Source organism: Pongo pygmaeus, chromosome 22 (genome assembly GCF_028885625.2).
Source record: "Pongo pygmaeus isolate AG05252 chromosome 22, NHGRI_mPonPyg2-v2.0_pri, whole genome shotgun sequence".
Classification (NCBI taxonomy): Eukaryota; Metazoa; Chordata; class Mammalia; order Primates; family Hominidae; genus Pongo; species Pongo pygmaeus.
The window spans coordinates 38,290,352-38,317,960 of NC_072395.2; the positions used below are offsets into that span (position 1 = coordinate 38,290,352).

The following is a 27,609-nucleotide window of genomic DNA, read 5'->3' on the forward strand; positions in this document are numbered from 1 at the left end:
TGGGTGTGGTGGCACTTGCCTATAATCCCAGCTACTTGGCTACTCAGGAGGCCGAGGCAGGGGAATCGCTTGAATCCAGTAGGCAGAGGCTGCAGTGAGCCAAGATCGTGCCACTGCACTACAGTGTGGGCAACAGAGTGAGACTTGGTCTCAAAAAAAAAAAAAAATATATATATATATATATATATATATATATATATAAAAAATATGAGATGCCCAAAAATCCAATTTTGAAAAAGGGGCAAAGGTTGTAAACTGGTAATTCATAAAAACAAATGAAGAGATGCTTATTGGTACTATATGCTCAGTATTAAGCAAATTAAATGAGATAGGATCGTGCATATTCAACCAACAAAATATCTGAATGTCTGAAAATAACAAATGTTAATGAGGGAGTGGAGAAAATGGGAATGCTCATACTGCTGATAGAGAGTAAACTGGTACAACTATTGTGGCAGCCAATTAATATTTAGTAAAGCTGAAGATGCGTGGTCCACTGTGGTACAGGCCCTGGAGATATTATCAAATGTATACACAAAGAAACATGCACAAGGATATTTTCTGCAAGACTGTAATACTCAAAAGCCAATGACATCCTCAGTGGTCATCAATAAGAAAATGAATTAATGATGGGATTAATCATATAATGAAATACTATATAGCAGTTGAAATTAATGTACTAACTCTTTACATGTATCAACATGCTATACATAAAAAACAATGATGAGCAATAGAAGCAAATTGCAAAAGTATATATATTATGATACCAATTATGTTTAGTTTTAAAACACAGAGAATACTATGGATTGTAGTAAAAAAAATATAAAATTATGAAGAGTAAGGACAGGTACAAACAGGATAGTGGTTCTTCTTGAGAGGAAGGAAATGACATAACAAGAACTTCAATGGATGTGTAGCTTTTCCTTTATTTAAACACAAAAGGATCTGAGGTAAATGAGGAAATAGGTTGACAGTGGTTACAATTAAATAGTGGCTGTATGTCAACACTGTTGGTTACAAACAACAGGATCTACACTAGCTAGTTTAAACAAACAGAATAAAATGGCTCACAAGTCACAGGCGTGGAGGTCAGGACTACGGAGCCCCCAAAAATGCCCATTTTTATACCTTGGAGCAGCTGCGGGGGAAAAACTGCTAAGCAAAGCCTCCACACCTTGCGCCATTACATGGGACCTCTGCCACTGCTGCCTTGAAAACCACATCACTGCTCCGCTCAACAAAATGTATCTCATACTACTCTTGTCTGCAAAGTACTTGCTTCCAGATTTCACACAGGTATGCCTAATTGGTGAGCCCATGCTACCTGTCTGAGCCGTAGCTGCAAGGAAGGGTAGGAGATTACATTTCATTCTTCTACTGGGTAAGGCAAGATCCAGAGTGGGAAGTTGCCAAAAAGCAGGTGTTCAAACAGTGCTAGCTGCCCAAAAAGCATGAAAAATGCCCACTCAAACAAGAGTTGGTGAAAATATTCTCTGTACTTTTCTGTATGCTCAAATATTTCACAATTTTTTAAAAGAAAAAATGTTGATGTAAATTCACAAACAACAAAGGGAATGGAAAAAGAATCAATAAACAAGAGATGTCAACCAAATTCTAAAAGACAAAAAGCTAAGTGACTAATAAAACACTAGAGAATGTCACCACCTAGAAAACATGTGGAGGAAGTTCCATCAGAGGCAGCCAACCAGCCCAGCTGGGCCTTAGCTCAGAGGCGGCAAAAGTTCATAGATGATAGAAGACAGTAGAGAGATTAGTTAAATCTAAACTAATTAAAAACAAAGGAATTAAAGGTCTGTATACAAACTGGTTGAACACTACCCCATCTTCAAATATAGAAGGGCCTAAATCCAGGAAGTGCCCCATGCAAAATATTGAAGGGATCTTTTATAAAGTAAGTGAAAGAATAGTCTGGGTAAAACTAGGACAGTCAATTTAGAAATCGGTAGCCAAGACAAGACCTCTTCATTCTAGCTTTTAAAAACCCTCATCCTACCAGCCAGATTTACCTACTCATCCTTAGTGATGCTTACGAGAAGCCAAACCTTGCTCAAACCACAGAACTGCCACTCAACCTCCCTACATCCACATCTTCAACTACAAACTGACAGCCAACAAACATAAGACATTTGAAAAAAGCCTGAAACATGTAAATGAAAGACTAAGAAAAAAATCTGTTACCAGAGAAAAGAGATGATTCAGGGACTACAAAGTGAATGAAGAAATGAATAACAATTATATTGATATCTTCAGAGAGTTTCATGAAAATACATCACATCCAGAAAACATGAAAAGGATTCTACGAAACAGAAGCAAAAGAGAGCTTTCAGAAATTAAAATATGCTTGACATAATGTGAGTAAAGTATAAATGCAGGAAAAATAATAGAGAAAGGGAAAAAAATACAGAGGACCAATAAAGAAGATGCAAATACAGCTGAAAGGTATTAGAGAAACAAAGAACCTCCAGAGAAAAGAAAGAACAAATAAAGTAAAAAAAACATAAAAGAGAGATGTCAAAAATTGAAAGGATTGCCTACGTACCAAGCAGAATAACCGACTGAAGACCTAGATACAGGTACAGGATTGTTGAACTTTACACCACCAAGAATAATAAGATCCTAAGTGTCCAGAGTGTGTTGAGAGAAGGGGATGCAGAGAACAGGTTATGTAAAAAAGGAACAAGAATCAGACTGGCATCAGACCTTTCATTAGCAAAATCAGATGCCAGAAAATAACTGAGCCGCTTTCAAAGTTCTAAGAGAAAACTACTTTTCAATCTAGAATTCTGTATCTAGCTGAATAGTTCATCAAATGTAAGCGTATAACCCACGTTAGACATGCAATGGCTCACCTCTTAGACATTTTTTCCTAGAAAGGAGCTTAGAGACAAATGCTAGCAAAATGAGAAAGTTAATCAAGAAACAGGAAGATATGGACTCTAAGAAAAAGTTGACCTCACCCAGAAAAAAAAAAAAAAAATACGGCCTTCAGAGGAAGCCTGTGCACAAGATGCAGAAAACTTGCTGACAAAGAAGCAGAAACTTTTTGGCAAAATATTTTTGTAAGACTGATAACCAAGGCTTACTCAAGGTGTGGGTAAACAGGCACTCTTAGACACTATTATTGGGAGTAACATTTGGCAAAACCTTTGGGAAGCCAGCAGCTGGTAGCACCTGTCAATAATTCCACTGCCAGAAATCTATTTCTACAAAATTATTTATACGTGAGGCAACATAGAGTAGAACACAAGAGCATGTGAGTGAAACTACCTCCATTCAAATTCCCACTTTACCACTTTCAAGCTCTATGCTGTTTCCTCATTTAAAAAATAGAAACATCTTCTCAACAGGTCACTATGAGGATGATACAAAAGGTTCCACACGTGATGGGCTTAGCACAAGACCCAGCACATGATAAATACTCAGTTAATATTATTTATCTACAAACATTTCCCATTTTTGCACAAGGATGTTTACTGTGCCACTGTTTGGCAAAAAACGCAAGCAAGTATAGTATGATCCTATTTATGTTTTTTAGAAATTACATTTATATTTGTATGTATCTGCCTAGATCTGTACAAAAAAAGAGAGAACACATGCTAAACTGTTGCATCCATGGAGCAGGAAGGGAGTGACCTGTTTTTGTACAGTTTTTATTTGAGCAACATGAAGTGTTTCATACTTTAGAGAAAAGAAAAAGTAAAGATCACTATCAATCTTGGGGAGAAAGGGTTAATCTGTATAAGCACACACAAACATTATATTTAAAACATTTATTTTACTATACATATTTAAATTTTAGAAAGTTATTAGGTAGATGTACATTCCTCTGTTGGTTTACTTTGATCTTCAGTTACCTGTAAAAACATGAATAGCTTTACTTTCCTAATAAACACTTTCAGTTTTACCCTTCACCCACCAGTTTAAATCATTCCACAGCCCTCTTATAATGACCCTTTATCTTTCCCCTTCAATAGTAGAATAGAAAGTTAGCTAAGAAGAAAGATTTAAAGGCCAAGTAACCAATATAAATTATCAGGTAAAGAACAACAATTCCATTCAAAAATATAATCTAAGGCATATTATACCTAGGCTTCTCAAGTTGGCCATTTTACTTTTCAGCCGTAAAACAAAATCATTAGTGTAAGAAAAAACACCTGAAGTGCTGTAACAAGATATTTTAAATCAGTTTATTTTCTTTTGGAGTATAATTCCATTTAGAATAGAGCATATTACAGATTTAGTCTAAATAGATATCTCTATGTCCCTATTTCTATTCTATGTCACTCAGACTCATCAAACAGACACGGCTAAATCTGAATTCAACACCCCAAAACCTGTCCTGCCTGCATCATCTATCTTGGTAAAGGGCTTCACCCAGCTACCTAAGGACAGCATTCAAGAATTCACTCTCTTCTTCCTACCTGTATATTCCATCAACAGTCCTACTACTTCAGCCTAAGTTAACTCTCACAGTCATTCTCCCTATCGTGGCTGAACTTTAGGACCTCATCCTCTTCTATCCCCCTAACAGAACTCTTGGCTTAAGTCACAGCTATATCCCATGCTACCCCTAGAATGAGCTTTTAAACAAGACTAGCTGATCCACAGGTCACTTCCCTACTCAAAATTCTCCAGTTACTCTCTAGCATCTCAGTGGGGTGGAGGAGGAAAGTCAGGAATGCAAGTTCCACAACACGGAACACAAGCCCCTCATATTCTGTTTTTGGACTGACTCTTTACCTACCCTACATGTGACCTGTACATTCAAATTCATCTTACATTCATCATGTTCTCTATGTAGGCAAGTGACTTCCTCTGAGATAACCTCCAACCCATTCTCCAACAGATTATCTGCATGGTCCACTTTTATTCACCCTTTAAAATCAGCTTAAGAGACTCCAATTCCTGGAAGCCTTCCTTAAGCAACTCCCCAGCTTGGTCTGAGTACTCTTCTTTATGCCAGAGCCCCACATGTACACCTGAACTGTCTGCTTATAAGTCTAATTACCCAATCAACATTACTTCCCTGAGGCAGCAAGTACATTTTGTTCATTTTTTTGTACCTCCAGACCATAACAGTACCTGGCACACAATAAACAATCAGTAAGTCTGTGTTGCATCAATGAACCACGTTTAATCTAATCCCTTCAGAAAAGCAAAATGGACAGTAGAAAAAAGCAACTAAATCAGAATAAATGTTTGAAAAATATGTATTCACTAACATCACTAGATATTCTAGGTAAGACACTGTCTGTGCTGTTTTTCTACGTTTTTCATTCCTTTAAAGTGTTCAGTTACTATTGATTCTTTAGTTTTCCAAACTATTTCTTTAATATTCTTTAGCTTTTTAAATTTTTTTTAATTTTACTTAACTCCAAGTAAACATGCTGAACATTTTTTCTTTAGTTTCTTAATCTAAAATGATCACTGTGACCAACTAAAAAGAGAAAATTACTCCATCCATTCAAAGGTAATTTCTTCTCATGAGAAAAAAAATTATATAACCCTTACTCACGAACATTATGGTGAAGTCCCTAAACAATAATTCCTATCTATATAGTCATTAGTAAAGACTAGGTTTATATATCATTATGAAAAATTGTCAATAAATATTTCTTGGGTAACCCCTTCATGTGCTAATGTTGTGTTCAAAATTTGGGCTTATACAAATATAACAAATCCTGAAAGGCTTAACAGACAGAAGGTAAATGTACTGGCAAAGAAAACAATCAAAAAACAGTATGTGGACATATACAATCAAGCAGAAACTTATATGAATGAGTAATTATTTGTTAGAGATTACTCTGAGACTGTTCCATGGAGGAGGTACGACTCAGGCGAGGTAGTGAAGAATGACTGTGTGGTAAATAGAAAGAGAATGGGAAATGGAGTCTAGAAAGAAAAACTATCATGAAGAAATAAGCAAACTTGAAAATAAGTTTAATGTGTGATGCTTAATGTGCTTGCAAGCTTAACCAGTGTTTGTGGCATTGTGGGAAATTAGGTTAAGGAGGAAGGCCTAATGAGGCCAGATTACACAGGACAGCTATCAGATAACCTAAGTAAAAGAGACACACTTAGCCTATGAAATAGGAAACAGGAATAGTTGTGGTCAAGAAATACAATCACCCGGGCCAGGCACGGTGGCTCACGCCTGTAATCCCAGAACTTTGGGAGGCCGACGGGGGTGGATCACGAGGTCAGGAGATCGAGACCATCCTGGCTAACACGGTAAAACCCTGTCTCTACTAAAAATACAAAAAAATTAGTTTGACATAGTGGTGGGCACCTGTAGTCCCAGCTACTTGGGAGGCTGAGGCATGAGAATCGCTTGAACCCAGGAGGCGGAGGTTGCAGTGAGCCGAGATGACACCACTGCACTCCAGCCTGGGAGACAGAACAAGACTGTCTCAAAAAAAAAGAAAAGAAAAGAAATACAATCATTCCTACTCATGAAGTCTAAATGCTAATGACAAAGAATAAACTACAAAAACACAAACATTCTAATCTGGTTTTTCAGGACATTAGGATATTTGCACATTTACTGTTAATGGCTAAAGGCAGCTTTAAAATACACCTGACAAATCTTAATCCTTTAAATATGCATTAAGTTTACAAAAAAAAAAATCCTAAGACCTAACTGATACCACTACAACTATTAAGAACTATTACTATTACATAGTAATATTCTTATTTCTCTTCAAGTTCTACAATATCATTTTCATGATATTAACAAATAAAATCAAAAGAGAACTGCCAAGTTACAACTTTACCCTTACCAACACACTAGTGAACAATCACAACACTGCTTTGACTATTGAGACAACTTACTTTTTCCTTTCTCTTTGTTTCTTTTATTTTTCCCCCCTTTGGTTGTTACTGGTTAATTTTGATGAATTTCTTTATAGAAGAGTACTCATTAGCTGTCAAAAACACTTACCATTTTCCGAGATCTTTCCAATAGCTTATCCCATATTGTAAAATGTGCCTTGAAAAGAAAAGATTTGCGATGAACTAAATAAAGCAGTAATGTCAAAGTAAAAGGGACAGAGTCTTTATATAGCTTTTAGAACAAAATAAATAAAAAGCTAGGCAGTACTAATATAGATAAGTGGTTATAAAAGTGGATCATAGTAGCAAAAAAAGGTGCTACATGGGGATAGCTGCTTTGTTTTTTGCTTTCTTCAATCGCTTGAACCCGGGAGGCAGAGGTTGCAGTGAGCATTTAAGAAAAAAACGCTTAAGGATTGAACGTGCCCTTCTTTCACTTTTGCCCGTCTTAATCATTTCCATCATAGCATTTCTTCTAATTGGAAGCAAAAATCTGCCCTACTTTCCCATAGACTGTGGTTCAATCCTTAAATAGCCAGTTTCAACATTCTAGAAGTCATTCTTCAAATCATAAGCAATCACAAGAAGACAGTCATTAAAAACCAACTGTGACATCTTCACACTGAAATGGCAGAACCAGAGGATTCATCAAGTTACCCTAAAGAATAAGCAAAACCTAACAAAGACAATAGTAAATTTTTTTTTTTTTTTAAATGGAGTTTCACTCTGTCGCCCAGGCTGGAGTGCAGTGGTGCGATCTCGGCTCACTGCAACCTCTGCCTCCCAGGTTCAAGCAATTCTTCTGCCTCAGCCTCCCAAGACAATAGTAAAATTTAAACTCAATTTCCTTAGTCCATAACAACCTCCTGTAGCAGAGGATTATCAGAATGCATTAAAGAAAACTGTGCAAAGTGTATCATGACCACATCAATTTTATTAGGTCAACTGAAAGTGGTAACAAGGCATATGGGCAGGCCAGTGACTACTCCACACTGAATGAGCTCATAAAATCTATAATAAAAGGTAAAATTAATACATATCGACATACAAACCCTTCTAGGGAAAGAGATGACTGGTATGTTTAAAGGGAAAACCATGCCTGACTCAGGCGGAATGAACTGCTGGTGCAGAGACCTTAAGCTGTGGCTGGAATATAGTGAGTGAGGAAAGGAGTGGTGTTAGATAAAGTCAGAGAAGCAGGCAGGGACCAGATAATGCAGGGCTTTGTGAGACAGGGTAAAGAGTTGGGATTTGTTCAAGGGAAGCCATTGGAAAGTTTGGGGCAGAGGAAGTACATAACAGATTGTGTATTAAAAAGATCACTTTGGCTACTAAGTGGAAAATGCACTGTAGAGGGCAAGAATGAAAACAAGGAAGGTGAGTGAAAACAAAGAGGAACTTGGATAAGGGAAGTAGTAGTAGATGAGATGCTATAAGGTGCATAGATTCAGAATATGTTTCAGAGTTAAAAGTTGAAAGGACTTATGGATGGATGGGCTGGGGCATGGCTATGACGGGAAAAGAGAATCAAGGATTACCTTAAACAACTAAGGAAACCAGAGGTATCCAATCTTTTGGCTTCCCTGGGCCACACTGGAAGAAGAATTGTCTTGGACCACACATAAAATATACTAACACTAATGACAGCTAATGAGTTTAAAAAAAAAAAAAAAATCGCAAAAAAACCTCATAATGTTTTAAGAAAGTTTACAAATTTGTGTCTCATTCAAAGCCGTCCTGGACCGCATGCAGCCCATGGGCTGTGAGTTGGACAAGCTTGAATTAAAGGATGATCTCATTTTCTGAAATTGGGAAGGCTAGGAAAGGAAGCAGGTATGTGGAGAAAAGTCAAAGTCAAATGTACAGGAGAGGTGTGCTAAATTTTACAAAATGAGAGAGATGAAAGAAGATATAAATAAATAAGAAGATACAGTAAGTTCATAGACTGGAAACCTCAACATATTAAAGATGTCAATTCTCCCCAAACTGCTATACAGGTCTAATGGACTTCTTATCAGAATCTCAGGAAGACTCTGTTGACATTGAAAATATTATCCTAACATTAAATGGAAACTCAAACTAGAAGAGTTAAAACAATTTTGATTAAAAAACAGTAACAAGGGAGGAATTACACTACCTGATTTCACAGCTTATTTAGAGCTACAGTAATCAAGACTGTGTGGTACTGGTAGAGAGCTAAACATATGTGATCAATGGAACAGAATAGAGGACCCAAAAATAGACCTTCATAAATATGTTCATCTAATTTTTAACAAAGATGCAAAAGTAACTCAGTGGAGGAAGAGTGGCCTTTTCAACAAATGGTGTTGGAGCAATCTGACATCTATAGCCCACAAAAAAAAAAAAAAAAAATTAAACCTAAATCTCACACTCATAGAAAAATTAACTCAAAATGGACCACAGATTTAAAAAAATGTAAAACTCTAAAACTTTCAGGAAGGAAAAAAAAAAGGAGAAAATCTTTGGGATCTAGGACTGGTCAAAGAGTTCTTAGAATTAACCCCAAAAACATAATCTATAAAAACAAAAATTTTATCAAATTTTGATAAACTAGTCTCAGCAAAATTAAAAACTTCTTCTCTGCAAAAGGCTGCTCAGAGAATGAGAAAACAAGCCACATAAGCAAACACAAGGTACAGACAAAAAAGAGAGAAATCTGAAAACTACATAACAACAAAAAACTAGTATCTACAACATATAAAGAACTCTCAAAACTCAACTGTGAAAAAGTAAAACAATCTAATTAGAACACTAGCAAAAGACATAAACAGACATTGCACCAATAAAGACATATAGGTGGCAAATAAGTACATGAAAAGATGATCAATACCATTGGTCAACAGAGAAATTCAAATTAAAACTACAATGAGAAATCACTACAAACGTATCAGAATGACTAAAACAAAACAAAAAAAAAGTAGTGACAGCATCAAATGCTAGTGAGGATGCGGAAAAACTGATCACTCACGCATTGCCAGTGGGAATGTAAAATGGTACAGTCACTCTGGAACACTTTGGTTGTTTCTTAAAAAACTAAACATACACTTATCATATGACCCAGCAATTGTACTCCTGGGTATTTATCCCAGAGAAATATTCACAAAAACCTGCACACAATGTCACAGCAGCTTTATTTGTAATAGCCAAAAACTGAAAACAACTCAGATGCCCTTTGATGGATGAATGGTTAAACAAACCGTGATACATCCAGACCAAGTAATACTACTTAGCAATAAGAATGAATGAACTACTGATATACTCAATGTACTCGGATGAATCTCCAGAGAATTATACTGAGTGAAAAGTGCCAATCCCAAAAAATTACATACTGTTTGATCCCATTCATAGAATACTCTTGAAATGACAAAATTATAGAAAAGGAAAACAGATAAGTAAAGTAGTTGGCAGGGGTAAGCAGGCAGGGTAATGGGGGCAACAGAGGGAAGTGGCTGTAAATGCGCGTGTCTATAAAAGGTCAACATGAGGGATCCCCGTAGTGAAGGAATTGTCCTGTATCTTCATTGTATCGCTGTCCATACCCTGGTGGTGATACTGTATTTTAGTACTGCAAGATGCTACCATTGAGGAAACCAAGTAAAGGTACATGGGATCTCTCTATGTCTTATAACCGCAATTATCTTAAAATCAAAAATTTAAATAAAAAGATTAGCAAGGGGTGGGAGCAATGTGGAAAATGTCAGGCTTCGGGTCATGAATGGATCATTAAAATTAGAGGGAAGAGCATGCCAAATTTAAGCTTAAAAGGCATTCCAGAAAGTCTTACCAATATGCACTCTAATACCCCCTCTGTCAATATACCCTCACCTATGCTAATTTGAAATTTTTAAATGATATATCAATTTGATTTAATTTTTTCAACTAATGTTTCTTTTGCAATTGTATAGTTACACCCTGGGCAACTTTGTTTTTAATCATAAACCTGAGTTTATAAAATATTAGTGTCATATAACTTAAGAAAAATTAAAAGTTTATATTCTTCAAACTGGTATAAAATCAAGTCCAGAATTATATCTATACCCAAATTGGAAGACCTGGAACTTTAAGCTTTACTTACTCTTAAGTGAACAGGTAAAGACACACCCTGGAATCTTCGTATGAGACTTGGCTGGGTGGGTTGAAGATTGTGAACTGCTGACACTTCATACTGGAAACAAATACTTGTTCTTGGAATAAGAGGGCCCTCACTCACATCAATGAAGTCACCTATTCTGATTGATTTAAAAATAAATAAACAAAACTGCAACATCAAATAATTTGTAAGAGCTTGAAAAAGAAATCTCTTCCTTCTCTTTGCTGCTAACATGCCTAATCAAGAACATTACATATGGTTCAATTCAGTTTCTAATGACCCCTGACATAATGATCTCAAGTAAAGAGGCTAAAACTTTGAAAATTAAATCAAATGAACTATTTTCTTAATTAGCATTGATATAAATGTTAAGGTCTTTAAGAGTCATGCAACACATCATGCTATCAAGCTGATCCAATTGCCTAAAACCGATCATCTACAACCTTACAATAACCCATGTAATGAAGCTGAGAATTCAGTGTGTAGGACAGATTGTGTTCAGAAACAAAGGGCAGTTTCTAGAGGAAAAAAGTGAAGTCCAATTCATAAAAACAGGAGGTTGAGAAAATGGATCCAGGACATGAAGTCATTTCTGCAGAATGCATTGTCTCGGGACTTGCTCCCCATGGGAGAATGTCATCACAAGCAGTGGACCTTTCTCATCCGTGCGTCAGAAAGCACATTCTAGCTTAACTTACATGTATCATAAGTAATTACTAGTTAGTCAGTATTCATATGAATTACGATGTTGAATTCATCATAACGACTATCTTGCCCAGTTTCAAAACACCTAAAAATTACATTCTTAAACAGTGGTTTTCAACTCAAAATTAAATAAAAATAGCAAACAATAAAATGAGGATTATAGAAACCACAAGTGTTCCTGAAGATAATTTAAAGCTTCCATTTACCGCCATATCAAAACAATGAATGAAGCAACAAAAAATAAGGTAATAAAAACAAAATAAGATACAAATTCATCTTTTTTGGTCATATGCTTCATTCAGATAACAATAAAGCTAAGCCTTACTCTAACATAGCAGCCCGTTTTTAGACTTTTACTTACCTGTGTAGCTTGACTATTCTCTCAGGGTTCTGAGATGCCTTCTCTTCTATGAAATCTATTTTGTACCTGAAAAGCAGCAAAGAAAAAGACATTTTTTTTAACTCAAAATACGTAAAAAGGTGTTTAAAGATACCTCCCTTTCTCTTCCTCTTCAACCATACTTTCTGAGAGTAGGTTACACTTGGAACCTCCCTTTAATCTGGCCACAGCCCCATGACTCTGCCAAACTGTTCTCACCAAAGTCACAGACCTGCTTGGTGTCAACCCAGTGGACATTTTTTGGTCCTCATTTTCTTAATACCAATGCTTACCTCCACTTCTCAAAGTGTTCTTTCTTTCCATTTTTATTTCTTTTCTTTTCTTTTTTTTTTTTTGAGACAGGGTCTTACTCTATCACCCACCCTGGAATGCAGTGGCACAATTATAGCTCACTGCAGCCTCAAACTTCTGGGCTCAAGCGACCCTCCTGCCTCAGACACCCAAGTAGCTGGGACTACAGGTGTGAGCCACCATGCCGGGCTAACTTTTTTTGGTAAAGATAGGGTCTTGCCATGTTGCTCAGGCTGGTCTCAAACTCCTGGTGTCAAGCAATCCTCCTGCCTCAGCCTCCCAAAGTGCTGGGATTATAGCAATGAACCACCACACCCAACCTCAAAGTGCTCTTTCCATGGGTATCAGTGGCATTCCTTACTGCTTGTTATTTTACATCTCTGGCCACTCTTGTCTTTCTCTACCCTTTGAGAATTCTATCTTACACCCTCTTTTCACTCTAAGCATCCTCCCTAGGTCAGCCCCTTGAGCTACAACTTATGTAGTTATATCTCCTATATCTCTGTTTCTCATCTACCTACCTCTTCTGACCACCAAACTGTATATCCAGGACCCATTTGGACATCCTCTAGGATGTTCCACAAGCACCTTACCCTGAAATTTGCAAACTGCACAAATTACCACTTCTTTCCCTGCCCAAACTTGTTCTTCCTCCTGAATTTCCTGTCTTAGTACAATACCACCAACCACCCAGGTGTCCATGTGAAAAACCTAGGAGATTTCCTTGATTCCTTTCTCCTACCATATCTCCTTTATTCAATTCATTATCAAGTTATTAATTTGACTGCCCAGTGTCTCTCAAATCTACCCAATTCTGTCGGTATAGCTAAAGGCGCAGATGAAACTGCACAGCCCAGGTTCAAACCATGACTTTACCATTTACTATTGAGAGCTTTGTCTGTTTATCTCAGGGTGCTAAACAAGTAATATGTGTATGTGCACCACAGGTGTATGCACAATTATGTGGCAAAGTTAGGGAACACTGGTTTATGCAAAAACACCCACTGACTGCTACAGTCCCCAGGCACTAATAAGGGTGCCAATTCCTTTGAATACTTGTCCCTCCTGACCCACCTCCAAGAGATGCTCCTGTCCCCTGACAGTCAAAGCCACAAAAAGGTCCCACCCTTACTCCTGCAGCAGACTCAATCACTGACCCACCTTCAATGAACCAACTCTTCTGTCCTATCAAGCTTCCTCCAGAATTATCCCCTTCCTCCTACCACACACTCAACTAAGTTACAAAAGTCCCAGAAGCCACTACCAGTCCTTGACAGTTAGAGGAATGGGAAATCTCAATGTATACTGAATGGAAGTCAAAAGTACACTGTCCAGTAAAGTACCATGGTGCACTTAAATGTGATTAGTACTAGTTAAAATGTGCCTTAAGTGTAAAACACATACCAGGTTCTGAAGATTTAGTGAAAAAGAATATAAAATAACATCAATATTTTAATATTGATTACACTGAGTAACATCTTAGATGTATCATTTAAATAAAATCATTAAAATTAACTTCAACTTTTCTTTTGACTTTTTTTCAATGCAACTACAGAAAATTTCAAATTATACAGATGTCTCATATTATATTTCTTTTGGGCAGCATGTGCCTAGACTTTTGGCACAGAGAGTGACTTCACGTGTTCAGATAGTCCAAAAAATTTTCTTGTCGAATCAATGCTATAAATGGTGGTTTGGTTCTACAATACTATCTGTACTCTAGTTAAAACAGTACATTACAACTGGTTTCTAAGTCCACTGGTTCCAGGACATGCTAAAAATGTTTCAAGAAAAAGTGTTTCATGGACAAATATATTTGGGAAATTTTCAATGTCCACTTTGGGAGATCCTTGAGTGTGATGAGTAAAACTTTTTTTTTTTTTTTTTTTTTTTTTGAGACGGAGTCTCGCTCTTTCGCCCAGGCCGGACTGCAGTGGCGCCATCTCGGCTCACTGTAAGCTCCGCCTCCCGGGTTCACGCCATTCTCCTGCCTCAGCCTCCTGAGTAGCTAGGACTACAGGCACCCGCCACCACGCCCGGCTAATTTTTTGTATTTTTAGTAGAGATGGGGTTTCACCGTGTTAGCCAAGATGGTCTTGATCTCCTGACCTCGTGATCTGCCCGCCTCGGCCTCCCAAAGTGCTGGAATTACAGGCGTGAGCCACCGCGCCCGGCCGAGTAAAATTTTTTAAGCCACTGTTCTTCAAACTCAGCTTAACACAGTACATGGTTTCACATGTCAATTAATATCCTATAGAAGAATATTATAAGACAGACTGCTTTGAGAAATGCCAAGCTATAAAGTATGTGTCAAAAACACACTCATAACTAACCCAATATATTTATGATAACCTATCCCTATGAGAATTTGTAATTCAACTTCTATATACCTAAAGAAATTCTAATCTGTAACCTTTAACAATTCGTAGGTGCATATTTTGGCTTCAGACTCTGTTATTTTCTTTTACAGCACAGGTTTCTCTTTCTAGTTAGTTCTAATATTCTATTAGATTAATGTTAACATTTAGCTCATGTTCTTATAACTGGTAGTAGTAGGTGAACTGAAAGTTTTCTGAGAACTGAGAAGCCAGGCAGGAATTAAAATGTTAAAGAAAATCCCTCAGATGAATAATTCACATGCAGAAGATTAAGACCTCGCTGTGTAAACATTTTACTTCAGCTGTTAGCCCCCTCCCAAACTGCTTGCATTTTCAATCTTATCAGTGTCATTTTAAGTGTGGAGGGGTAGGAGAGAAACACTGCCAAATACACACAATTATATAGTCGCTTAACGTACATTATCACTTCACACTAGAAAGAAAAAAGGGAAACATGCCACTATGTTGATATAATGAGAAAGGCTGGTCCAAGAACAGAGAAGTAAAACAAAGTGAGAAAATTATCAAGGGAGATGAGGAACATTTTCCTCAGCGAAATAAATGAGATCAGAGAGGTCTCAGAGTGGAAAATAATACACTGTCATATGTACATCAAATATAAAAATTCTTAAGACCTGAATTTTCTTTATTGCATGTAATACTGGGAGAGTTAGCCTTGATTTAAAGAAAGCCAACACTTACTTGTTGTGTTGAAATATTTCCAATGCCACTTTTGCTTCAACTTCCAGAGTTTCAAATGGAAGATCTTTATAAATTAAAGCATGAGCATCCTTTGTGAAGGAACGTAAGTTCTCCTTAAAAATGAAAGTAATAACCTTTAGTAACAATTTACTGAAAAGTATTTCTCCATAAGCCAGTTGAAACAAAACTCTATGCTTAGTACTGCAAATCCAACTAAAATAAAAGACAAAATCAAATTTGTTAGAACAGAAAGTTATTAATTTGCAACAACGGAAGTTTTGGACCACAAACTATAAAACTTCTTATTTACCTGTAATTAAGGTGTCAGCCTTCATTAATACTAATTATTAAAGATAAAACTATAAAGAAATTTTATCCAAATTATATTATAATTTCATCCAAATTATACAACCTTAAAATGTTTATTAAAACTATGATGCAGCAAGTAAAAATGCCAATAAATAAATAGCAAGACATAAAAATGTATTTACAGTATGAATAAAACTAAGTTTATTAAATGTATGGGGAAAAAATTATTGTTTTCATAATTAAGAAAGTTTCACTAGAAATGTACATCATCACCCACCCTGTACAAAGTATAGCATGTCCAATATTAAAAGTTTCTGCTTAATAAGTCAATTTTACACAATTAAAATGATGAAGAATACACATTAACAATGTTTTTAAGATTTTTAATAAAAATTCTAATTAAGCTTTCATACTATAAATCATTACTAATAATACAGAAAAGACCAAGCACTATTACACAAGTAATTTTTATAATAAAATTATTTCCATAAAAATCCTATTAGACTTTTTTGCATGAAATGACTTCTCTATAAAGAATAATTTACTATATAAAAAAAAACATTCATGGTTTAATACAACTATTCCTTCAATGTAACTCTCCCCTACTTTATTTAAGCTGTCTACTCAACCCAACTCCATGCAGGCTGCAAACAACTCACATATTTCTTTTGTAAGGTTTTATCTTTTAAAAAAGAAAAATGCAAAAGCCAAGCACAGTGGCATACACCTGCAGTCCTAGCTACTAGAAAGGCTGAGGCAGGAAGACTGCTTGGGCCCAGAAGTTCAAGGCCAGCCTGGGCAACATAGTGAGACCCCCATCTCTTAAAAAAAAAAAAAAGAGAGAGAGAAAGAAAGAAAAAAGCAGTTATGTTTCACAGATAATGAAAATTAAATCTTGACCTCAGTTTTTAACTAACTTGTCCCAGTAAAGAAAATCTTAAATTTGGAGACATACTTGATAAGGAAGAAGCTACACTGACAGGAGCCCAGAGGTCATGAAGAAACAGTTCCAATCCCTTCCCTCCCCTCCTTCCATCCTCTTCTCTCTCTCTTCCCTCTCCCTTTTTCTCATTCTTTCTTGATTCCCTCTTCTCTCCCTCTCAATACTATGTAATATGCGAAGGATTATACAAAAAGTAATTTCCAAGGCCAAATTTAAAGCTGGATCTGCCCTTACTCCAAAATCCTTGCTTTTAAGAACCACTACAGTATTTTACTAAATCTAAGATGTATTACTAAGGGAAAAAAAAAAAAAACAAACACTACAAATTCTAATTGCAAGATACCATCTAATATAAGGCTTATATATTTTCAGAGATATTAAATATAAAAAGAATGTACACAGTGGAAATGATAAAATGATGTGCTACACTGCTTCCCCTTTCCAGATCTCCAGACTCCCAATACATAGGACATATAGTTTTGTTTAAATAAGAATTAGGTATTTGCCTATTCTCCCCAATCAGAACTACATCTCCAGGCTTGATCTTTGATAACCATCAGCACCCATTACCTACTAAGCACCTGATCTAGACTGTCCTTGTTAGGCTCTGTTGCTACCCAAGTCCCAGACCAACAAGGACCATCCTCATTACAAAGGCAAACCATTCACAAAGAGTTTAGTTTGTTAATATTTCATTTGTTGATGCTTGAGTTAGCTTTGTCAAAGTCTGATTCTTTAATTCACCCAGCTCTCAATGTGACCCTTGTTTATACAGGGACCTCACTGTATGCAACAATTTAAAATGGTTTAGGGGAGTGGTTTTCAAATTGTGCTCCAGGGATCCAAACAGGTATGGCTCCAAGCCCCCTACTACCACATGGGTCAAGACAGTTAAATTTTTATATTTTATATTCTGGGCCTCTTGAAAACCACTACCTTAAAACCACTTAGAAGGAACATCAAGAAAAGGTCAAGCAGAATATAAAGTTTCAAGATAACTGACTATGTTGATGTAAATACTGTCATTCACATACCTCTGTCTTAAATAGGCTGAAAAAGCAACACCACCAATAGATAGATAGACAGACAGACAGATACATAGATGTATAGATAGATACATAGATAGATTCTTTTAAATGTTCTCAACATGCAGTACCATTCAACAATACTAACATAGGAATCATTCTAACAAAGAAAGGCAGACACTCTAAAATTAGTACTCCAGAAGAATACACTTACTTTTGTTGGCATCCACTCATCAAGTTTGCTATCCAAAACTACGTCATAACAGAAGGCACCAGAAATTACTGTAAATCCAACCAAAATAAAAAGCAAAGTCAAACCTGCCCCAACAGAAAGTTACTAATTTGCAATAACTGAATATTTAGACCATGAAAAGAAGGATTAGCACTCTCTCCCAACTCTACAAATTATAAAATGGTTGCCATTCTTCCAGCTGCTTGCCAGAGCTCTATCAAATTTTCCTTAGCCAAAAGATTGTTAACCCCAAATCAGTAATATTTTTTAAACATTCAAGTTTTCTTCAAAAATGCTATTACCATACAGATTTCATACAGTTACCAGATGTAAAAATTCTGGGAAGCCAAGGCAGGTGGATCACCTGAGGTCAAGAATTTGAGATCAGCCTGGCCAACATAGTAAAACCCCGTCTCTACCAGAAATGCAAAAATTAGCCAGACTTGTTGGCAGGCACCTGTAATCCCAGCTACTTGGGAGTCTGAGGCAGGAGAATCGCTTGAATCTGGGAGGTGCAGGTTGCAGTGAGCCGAGATCGCGCCACTGCACTCCAGGCTTGGCGACACAGCGAGACTCCGTCTTAAAAAAAAAAAAAAAAAAAAAAAAAAAAAAAAATCCGAAAAGAACAAGATATTTAGTAAGTAGATAAATAACTTAATGGATATGAAATGCTAAATTTCTTTTATATCCTCTAAATATCTTCTTTTTGGTGTTTTGTTCTTAGAATCATTTCTTGAGCTTCTTTCAAATATTTTAGGTATATCTACTTACTAAAAAAAAAAAAATTAGACATGTGATCCTGCCATACTTACTATTCCAAAATCCTAGTTTTAGCAAAATTAGTCCACACCCTTTCATTTCACCAAAGTGCTGTCACTCTCCAAAGTAATGGTCCTGTCTGGTGAAATATTACCACCTAAGCACAGCTCTTTACAGTAGTCTACTTATACTCAGATTTCCTCCTCCTCTACACATCCAATTTGGAAATATAGCTTAAAGTTGTAAAAAATAAACGCTGAGGGCCGGGCACGGTGGCTCATGCCTGTAATCCCAGCACTTTGGGAGGCCGAGGCGGGCGGATCACGAGGTCAGGAGATCGAGACCATCCTAGCTAACATGGTGAAACCCCGTCTCTACTAAAAATACAGAAAAATTAGCCAGGCGTGGTGGCAGGTGCCTGTAGACCCAGCTACTCGGAAGGGTGAGGTGGGAGAATGGTGTGAACCCCGGAGGTGGAGCTTGCAGTGAGCCAAGATCACGCCACTGCACTACAGCCTGGGCGACAGAGTAAAACTCCGTCTCAAATAAATAAATAAACGCTGAGATAGTTGAATTCCATGAAATTCATATTCAAGACAAACACTTTCCAGTAATTCTATGATGTTAATCATTAACCTGCAAAGACTACTTCATGTTTCATCATAGTAAGAAAGATTTTGTTACCCACGATAAATGAAACATATGTATAATGGTAATTTATATTAGTACTAAATTCTATACGTCATCAAAAATAGGTACCAAAATATTTAAGGATCACGAAAAGACATATATTTATACGTATACACTACCAGGAACTTCTGGAGCTCTGACCAAATTGACCATATATTCATCTTTGAATGCTCTCTCTATCACACAGCCCATAATCATAGCACAGGAACGCCAATAAGCCTAGAAAAAAAATACATATATAAAATATATATAAACACACTGAGATTCACTAAAGTTTTGACAATATTAAATTTTAAGTGAACTTCTGACTTAGAAAATACTTCTCATATATCTCTGTTCACACAATGTAGCAACAGTCACCATCAGGCCATGACATTACCTCGACCAAGCAAAAATCAAAAAAGAATGAAGCATGAACCTCAGGTTCTTAGCAATGTTTCTGTGCAAGATATCAAACACCATAATGGTTATCAACCCTGACAGACAGTTGTATTATCTGAAAGTATTTATTTTTAACCCAGGATAAAGTTAACTTGTTAACAAACTTGTGCTAAAGTAAAATAAATATATTAATTATGTAACTTTATATCATTTATAAATATGGAGAAAAACTCAACTTTTATGAATTATTAGTGACTCTTATCCTATACCTAACACCCTAACACATCGTTCAGATTACTCATATTTATAGCAGAGCAGCAGGAACTGAGCTTTCATCTTACCAGCACATTTTGATTCATGGACATGCCTGAGATGGTATCAGAGCAATGACCTGATCAGTCACAAGGAGAAACCTCCACCATACCTGTCCATTGTGTTCCCCTCCTGCTGACACTACTCTGCGCACTTTTCAGAAGCTCTTCTTAACATTTGAGGACTACAAAAGTGGGATCACTTCTCCATTATAAATTCTATGCAACCATATTACACTAAAAATAAGTAGAGACCCAGGCCTTAAAGGCAAGTAGCAACATGTACTTCTTCATCTATCCTACCTAAATGTCTTTAAATGTCTGTTGAACTCCAGTCAGAATGCCTAGGTTCAAATCTGGGCTCCACTATTTCCTAAATCAGTAACCTTGGTCAAGCTGCTGAACTTCTCTTTGTCTCAGTTTATTCATCGGGAAAATGGGGAGAACAGCAAGAACTCACAGAGTTTGTATGAAGGCTAAATGAGTTAATATCTGTAAATCACCTAGAACAGTGCCTGATACATAATACATACATACTCATTGTTGGCTATTACTGTCATTTCTATCATTTTCTTGTTCAACTATTTCAACAAATATTTATTAAACACCTACTGTATGTATATCAAGAACTAGGTCCAATAAGGGAAATGGTCCCTATCTTCACATTCAACCGTTTATGTTACAAGACAAAATTAAAATATCATATCTAGAGACTAGCCAAGTTGTGTGAGACCTTAGAGAAAAGAGGATCGATTTTGACAAGCAGAAACTTAGAAGGTTCCACAAAGCAGATGGCCTTTTAATTGAATTGTAAAAAACAAATAGGATTTTAATAGAGAGAAAAGAAAATGCTCACATTTGACGAAAGCATCAACAAAAGCAAGGTGGATAACACAGCATAAACCATTAGTGACTGATATGGTTTAGCTCTGTGTTCCCTCCCAAATCTCATCTTGAACGAAGGAGAGACCTGGTAGGAGGTGACTGGATCATCGGGCAGTTTCCCCCAGGCTGTTCTCATGATAGTGAGTGAGTTCTCATGAGATCTAATGGTTTAAAGGTGTTTGGCCGTTCCCCTCCTCACTCTCTCTCTTGCCTCCGTGTAAGATGTTCCTGCTTCTCCTTCTACTATGATTAAGTTTCCTGAAGCCTCTCCAGCCATGAAAAATTGAGTCAATTAAACTTATTTTCTTTATAAATTACCCAGTCTCAGGGAGTTCTTTATAGCCATGTGAAAATGGACTAATACAGTGACCAAGTACTCTAAAGAGGCCAGAGCAAGAAGGAAGTGGGAAGAGGCAGGGGGAGGCCAAGCTGGAAAGGCAGGCTGGGAACAGACTACACAGGGCCTGGAAAGCTATATGAATGTTAACAGGTAGGCAAGTTCTTTAGGTGTAAGTGACATGATCCTTGGACAAGTCACTTAATAAAGCTGTTATATACCTGTAAAAGAACAACTTTTAAGTACCGAAAAAAAAAGTGGGGGGATGGGTAAGCAGAAAGAGTTAAAAAGTTATTGAAATCATCTAGATAAGATGGTCAAAGGCTGAATTCAAGCAGTAGCAGTGGAAATGGAATCACCCACAATATAGAGAGTGATTAATGAATGTAAGTTGAACAAAGATATGAATATAAAAGACATAGAACAACTTTTAAGTACCGAAAAAAAAAGTGGGGGGATGGGTAAGCAGAAAGAGTTAAAAAGTTATTGAAATCATCTAGATAAGATGGTCAAAGGCTGAATTCAAGCAGTAGCAGTGGAAATGGAATCACCCACAATATAGAGAGTGATTAATGAATGTAAGTTGAACAAAGATATGAATATAAAAGACATAGCATACAAAAATACCCACAAATTGATGCCACTGATATTTTTTGAACTACAAAAGTGCCTAATCTAACAGGTAAAACATTGACTAAAGAGTACAATACAACATTTGAACTTGGCCATATTTTTACGTTATACCCCATAGAAAACAGGTCTTAATAAAAAGGTGAAGACACTGGGGAAATAGAAAAAGAATGTAGAGATAGAAATACCTTATTCACTTCTCCTGGATCACGATCTTTGAAAGTAAGAAATTTGATTTCACAGGACTTTGTTAAAGGCTTATACATGTCCCAAGGCTGTCCATCCACCAGAGCCAGAATGGACTTCCTGCAATACCACTCACTTAAATCTAGAAATTTAAAACAGATTGATTATCTAACAAAATCCAGAGTGAAAAGTTACATGTTTAAGTGCTATATTTAGAAATAAAACAATGGAAAGGCAAGATTCTGCAGACTGTCCTTTTTAGAGAAAAAAAGTATATTACATTTATAATCAATTAAAAAAAAAAAAACCCTACAAAAATTAGCCAGGTGTGGGGGCACGCGCCTGTAATCCCAGTTATTTGGGAGGCTGAAGCAGGAGAATCGCTTGAACCAAGATGGCAGAGGTTGCAGTGAGCCGAGATCACACCACTGCACTCCAGCCTGGGTGACAGAGCGAGACTCTGTCTCAAAAATAAATAAATAAATAAATAAAATAATAGCCAATATACTCAAGGTCTTATTGGTTATTAACAAAATTACCCAAACCATTTACAAAATTCGTTCAGGCTACATCTATTTGAAATTAATTTGCTAATTGTTAATGAAAAAAGTTACACTTGAATATTCAGAGAGCAGCATCATGGATATATTTGGATAGATACCCACACAACTCAAAAGAAAAGGGAAATATATTAATACATACCTACAAAAATCAGTTCTAGATTGGTTTTGAGTCTTGCTCCCAAACCATCTCTTATTTCCATGACATAGACGCTTCAAGTTAAATACAGTAGTTACCATTTTTTAATAATTAATATTAATTCCCAGATATGCCAATCAGCTCTGGTCTGTTTCATCATCCCAGAATGCAATGCCAACTGTTAATGCCAATTAGATGTTCTGCAATTACACAGCTACTCACAAAAGTAGTCAAACTACAGGGTCTAAATAATCAACCACTACATAAAACCCGTAAAGTCAGGGATCATGTCTATTTTGCTCACTCATCAGTATATCCAGAGCCTAGCACCAGGCCTGGAATATAGCAGGTATTCAATAACAGTTTACTGAATGACTGCAAGCATGAATGACAAGAACGTCTCATGGCAGGGGTCATGCTGAGGATGCTTCAGAAGCTTCATCACTACATGTGATGTGTATAAAGCTCCTTAAGGGCCTGAGTTTTGTCTTATCCTCCTCTGTAGTCCTAATGCCTATCATATCACAGAGGTTCCAGAAATACTTGAAAACCAAATGAGTAAATATTTATAAGTACTAATTCAAATGCCAGAGTGAAGGAAGATTAAGAGTGAGTGTACACTCTCTAGGCCAGTTTAAGCTGATAACTAAAGTTGTTAATTACTTAAATGGAATCGTTACTGAGTTTTCCAAAAGTTTAAGCAATGCAGCTAGTCATGCCTGTATCTGTTTTGGGGCTTCTTTAATTTAAATATTACCAGTTCTATCAAAGGTACTATCAAAACATTTTGATCAAAAATAAAATATAGAAGTTCTTATTCCCTTCATTTCCACACCAAATCACACATGGGGCACAGTTGTCTCCTTTAAGATATAAATAAATACTTTTACCCCAATCACATTCACCCCATGCACATTCCCACTCACACATTTACCACATGTACATATAAATGTAAACAAAAATACAACACAGAGAGAGCCAAGTGGAAAGCAGATGATAGATGTAAGTTAGGCTATACAATGAAGAGGCGAGAAAGAAAAAGGTGGCAAAAAAAGCTCATCATCTGTGGCCATGGCAATCCCTTTACACCAAAATCCTTTCTTGAGACCTGCACAATGACTGCTCCCACCACATCACAGCCCTAGCTAAAAGGAGCAAGCAAATCCCAGCTACTTGGGAGGCTGAAGCAGGAGGAGAGCTTGAGGTCAGAAGTTCAAGACCAGCCTGGGCACCACAGCCACCCTATCTCTCAAAAATAAAAATAAATTAGCCAGGTGTGGTGGTGGGCGCCTACAGTCCCAGCTACTTGGTAGGCTGAGGCTAGGAGTTTCAGTGAGCTATGATAGTACCACTACACTCCAGCCTGGGAGCAGAGTCAGACCCCCATCTCTAAAATTAAATTAAATTAAAGGAGAAAGCACCCTAGTAACAATGCACTCAGGTCTGGCCACTTTCTGCCAGAAAATTATCTAGTACCATAAACAAAGCCAGATTCAAACAAGCGCCAGGCAGGACAATCTGTGCACTACAGTGCCAACCTTGCAATACTCAGAGTACTCTCCAGAGCTACAGGGACAGTGAATAGACAATAAGGTGCCAGATAAAGAACCTCTGGGAAGTCCAAGGACTTCTGCACCCACCACATCTGGCTAATTTATTTTTATTTTTATTTTTTGAGAGACAGGGTGGCTATGGTGCCCAGGCTGGTCTTGAACTTCTGGCCTCAAGCTATCCTCCTGCTTCAGCCTCCCAAGTAACTGGGATTTGCTTGCTCTTTTTAGCTAGGGCTGTGATGTGGTGGGAGCAGTCACCATGCAGGTCTCAAGAAAGGATTTTGGTATAAAGGGACTGCCATGGCCGAAGATGACCAGAAGTAATTACAACATCCTGTCTCCTGCACCAGTTCTTCCACACAGCTTAAGTAAAAGGGTCAAAACTGTAACCTGATTCTGCTACTTACGCATGGCACAACTGTAAGGAGTTGAAATGTTTTTATTCATCACGAAGACAGTACCGGGGTCAGTTTTCCCAACATGCTTAACTTCTATCTTCTCAGTTCGGGGAGTTAATGATAACTGCCTGGCTTTCTCTTTATTAAAGAGATCATTCCGCATTTCTGTCAATTCTGTCGGTGACAGCTGAGAAGCTGGTGATGTTGCTATAAATCCTGTGGAGAAGTTACAATAAATATGAAAACTGAAAAAATGATTAACGTACTGCCAAAAGTGCGCTCAGAGGTAAAATTAAACCAATGTGTAATATTAACAAACACCAGCGGAAGAAACAGAGCTGGCCCAGATACGTGCCTCTACCTTTAAATTTGGCTCTTTCACATCAGATCGCTATTTCCCACCAATTTCCTGTGTCGTGTTTCCAATCAGTGCTTTACAAGAAGGTGAAAAAGTAATCAGGAAACGGAGTCAAAACTGGACTACAGTCATTGGGAAGGTGAACAAAGTGGTCGGTTTGACAGGGTCTGAAGAAAACCAAGAAAATTTCAGGAAACTAAAGGTCCCACACCAAAACTATCAATACCCAGGATGAGAAATGCTGAGTTTATTTCCCAAAGGCCATATCAGGGAACCTGCCAAGGCAAGTACGAGTATTCCTTGGGAAGACATGGACAGATGTGCACCGAACGTGCGCTGCTTCCCAGAGGCTGCCCAAGCTCCTCCCGCGGCCTGGCTCCGACCCCTGCCCTTGCCCCTGCCCTCCGCCAGCCCCTCGTTCCCATAAATTTGTCCTCCCAAGTTGTGCAAGGGCGACCGCCGCGGAGGGACTGAGAAACCCTCCTCCTTCCTCTGCCCGGCGGAACCTCCCCGGCCCCGCCTCAGGCCCAATCTAGACAGACACCACTTTTAGGCCTCGCTCCCTGTCCCCATGGCCTCTGAAACTCACTCCAGCTGATCCCGCCACCGGGTGCGACCCGCCAGAGCCGCAGCGCCCGGGCACCCATGGCCAGCGCCTCCATAGCAGTGGTGAGAACTGTCGCGCGCAAGTCCTTCTCCGCCCTCCTCCCCCGGAAACCGAGCGCGCACTCGGAGTTCCGCAGGACAGTTCTGTTCCGGACCCAGCACTCAGACTGCTCGCCTCCACCGGGGGACGTCAGGCCTCGCTGGGGATTCAGTGGCTGAGACCCCGAGACTCGGAGCCGGGGCGCGTTACCTGTGCTCGATACCTGGGCCGGTCACCTACCCAGAGGTGCAGGGCCCGCAGGGCGGTCGGCCTGCCACCCACCACGTAGGCTCTGCTGGGAAACAGAGTTCCACAGGCGTCGTTGCCCTCCGCCTTCAGCCCTCCGCGGGTTCGATCCCGGCCACCCAGGTGAAGCGCTTGCTTCCCTAAAAGAATATATGGATTTCTTGGTGGAGGGGTGCGGGGTCGGGGAATGGGGAAGGCGTCTTCTATTTTGTCAGCGATGACATCTTCTAGCGCGTGGCTTAACTTTCAATTGTGCCGGATAGGTTCTTAGTTCGGCTGGAGTGGGTCTGCACCCCGGTTCTCCGCTTAGCTGTGGTAATAGAGGCCTCGGAACACGTCCCCTTGACTTTGGAGAGGACGTTGTAATTCGTAAGAGCTCTTTACAAATTTTCTAGTTTAGTTTATATAGTATAGGATGTATAGGAGAAGGCGTCCCGGGGCAGAATTTTTGTCTCTAGTCCACTGATGTATCCCAAGCGCCCATAACAGAGCACAGCGCAGTCAGCGCTCAACGAATGTTTCTTGAATGAATGAATGAATGAATGCCCTCGCAGGCAAACTTCAGCTCATTGTCTAATTTTTCTGTCCTACCAGGACGGGAGTGTTATTTGAAGTAAGCACTCAGTAGGTACAGGATGGGAATATTTTGATTTACAGTAGTTTAATTCTGTGGCTTTACTTAAGGGTGTCGAATTCAGCCTTTCCCCCACTCTGTCCTTTGCCTTGCAATTGGAATGCGCCGCCACCAGATGGAAGTGCCGCCTAAGGTACAAATATGACCCTGCGCCACGATGGATTGACCATCTCCTTGGCCCAAATATTACATTCACAACCACTGCGCCGGGAAAGTGTATCTTCACTTTTTAAAATGGGAAATGTAAGTGACGGAGCTTGGATTTACATCCAGTCTACATTTTACCAGGCTACATTTCATTTAAGATCCTAATTCAAACCACGAAATGTACATATATACATATAGTGTTGGAGGGCGGGTGTATCTTTTGCTTCCTCAAATTTGCATACAGTTCCCATGAAAGCTGTCTGTTTCATCGGCCTTTTAGAGCCTGTACCCATTTAACCTTACCTAGAAACACTCTAGTGCCCTTAGAACATCTTAGGCAAAGACTAAGATGTTCTAAGTCTTAAGCAAAGCCACATTTAAGCAAAGCCTCTGAACATAAACTTAAGCAAGTTTGATCACAAGCCCACTGGAGGCAGGTAATTGGAGTTCACCAGTATGAGAAATTAACCTAGTTGAAAGGTTGTCACTAGTGATAATGGCCAAAAAATACTATGTGCCTATCATAGGGCTTGGTTTATTAATTTTCACAACCTACCTGAGCAACTGGCATAATAATCTTCATATTCCAGGAAAAGAAATTGAGGTTTTAAGAGCTTGAGAGACATACCCGAGGTAAATCTTTGGCCAAGAATTCCCCCCAAATATTTTCTTACTCTGAATCTTCTTTATCTTGCCTTCTTTATCAACCAGCTCCCCAAATCTTAGTCTCACTCTGTCAATGTCTCTGCCAAATAAAAAGTATCAAGTCTGTAACAGTAAATATCTAAGATAAGCCTGGAT

At 38.1% G+C, this 27,609-nt stretch overlaps 1 protein-coding gene across 5 annotated transcripts in view; it reads right to left on the reverse strand.

The window, feature by feature from the left end:
* MRPL39 (mitochondrial ribosomal protein L39) overlaps window positions 1-25,848 on the reverse strand; it is a 44,732-nt gene extending 18,884 nt beyond the window's left edge. Inside the window, exons 1-10 of one of the 5 annotated variants that reach the window (XM_054468688.2) lie at window positions 25,725-25,848; window positions 24,787-24,993; window positions 22,130-22,269; window positions 19,517-19,616; window positions 17,931-17,998; window positions 15,440-15,552; window positions 12,030-12,095; window positions 10,949-11,102; window positions 6,962-7,009; window positions 3,777-3,875 (exon numbers count right to left, since the gene is read on the reverse strand). In XM_054468688.2, the coding sequence (XP_054324663.1) occupies window positions 3,828-3,875; window positions 6,962-7,009; window positions 10,949-11,102; window positions 12,030-12,095; window positions 15,440-15,552; window positions 17,931-17,998; window positions 19,517-19,616; window positions 22,130-22,269; window positions 24,787-24,993; window positions 25,725-25,797 (1,017 nt within the window). In that variant the 5' untranslated portion in view covers window positions 25,798-25,848 and the 3' untranslated portion in view covers window positions 3,777-3,827. Of the gene's footprint in view, window positions 1-3,776; window positions 3,876-5,726; window positions 5,914-6,961; window positions 7,010-7,568; window positions 10,414-10,948; window positions 11,103-12,029; window positions 12,096-15,439; window positions 15,553-17,930; window positions 17,999-19,516; window positions 19,617-22,129; window positions 22,270-24,786; window positions 24,994-25,138; window positions 25,289-25,724 lie in introns of those variants that run through there. The other 4 variants (XM_054468693.2, XM_063659717.1, XM_063659718.1 and 1 more) reach the window with 4 other exon arrangements.
* Between the last annotated feature and the right edge of the window lie 1,761 nt (window positions 25,849-27,609).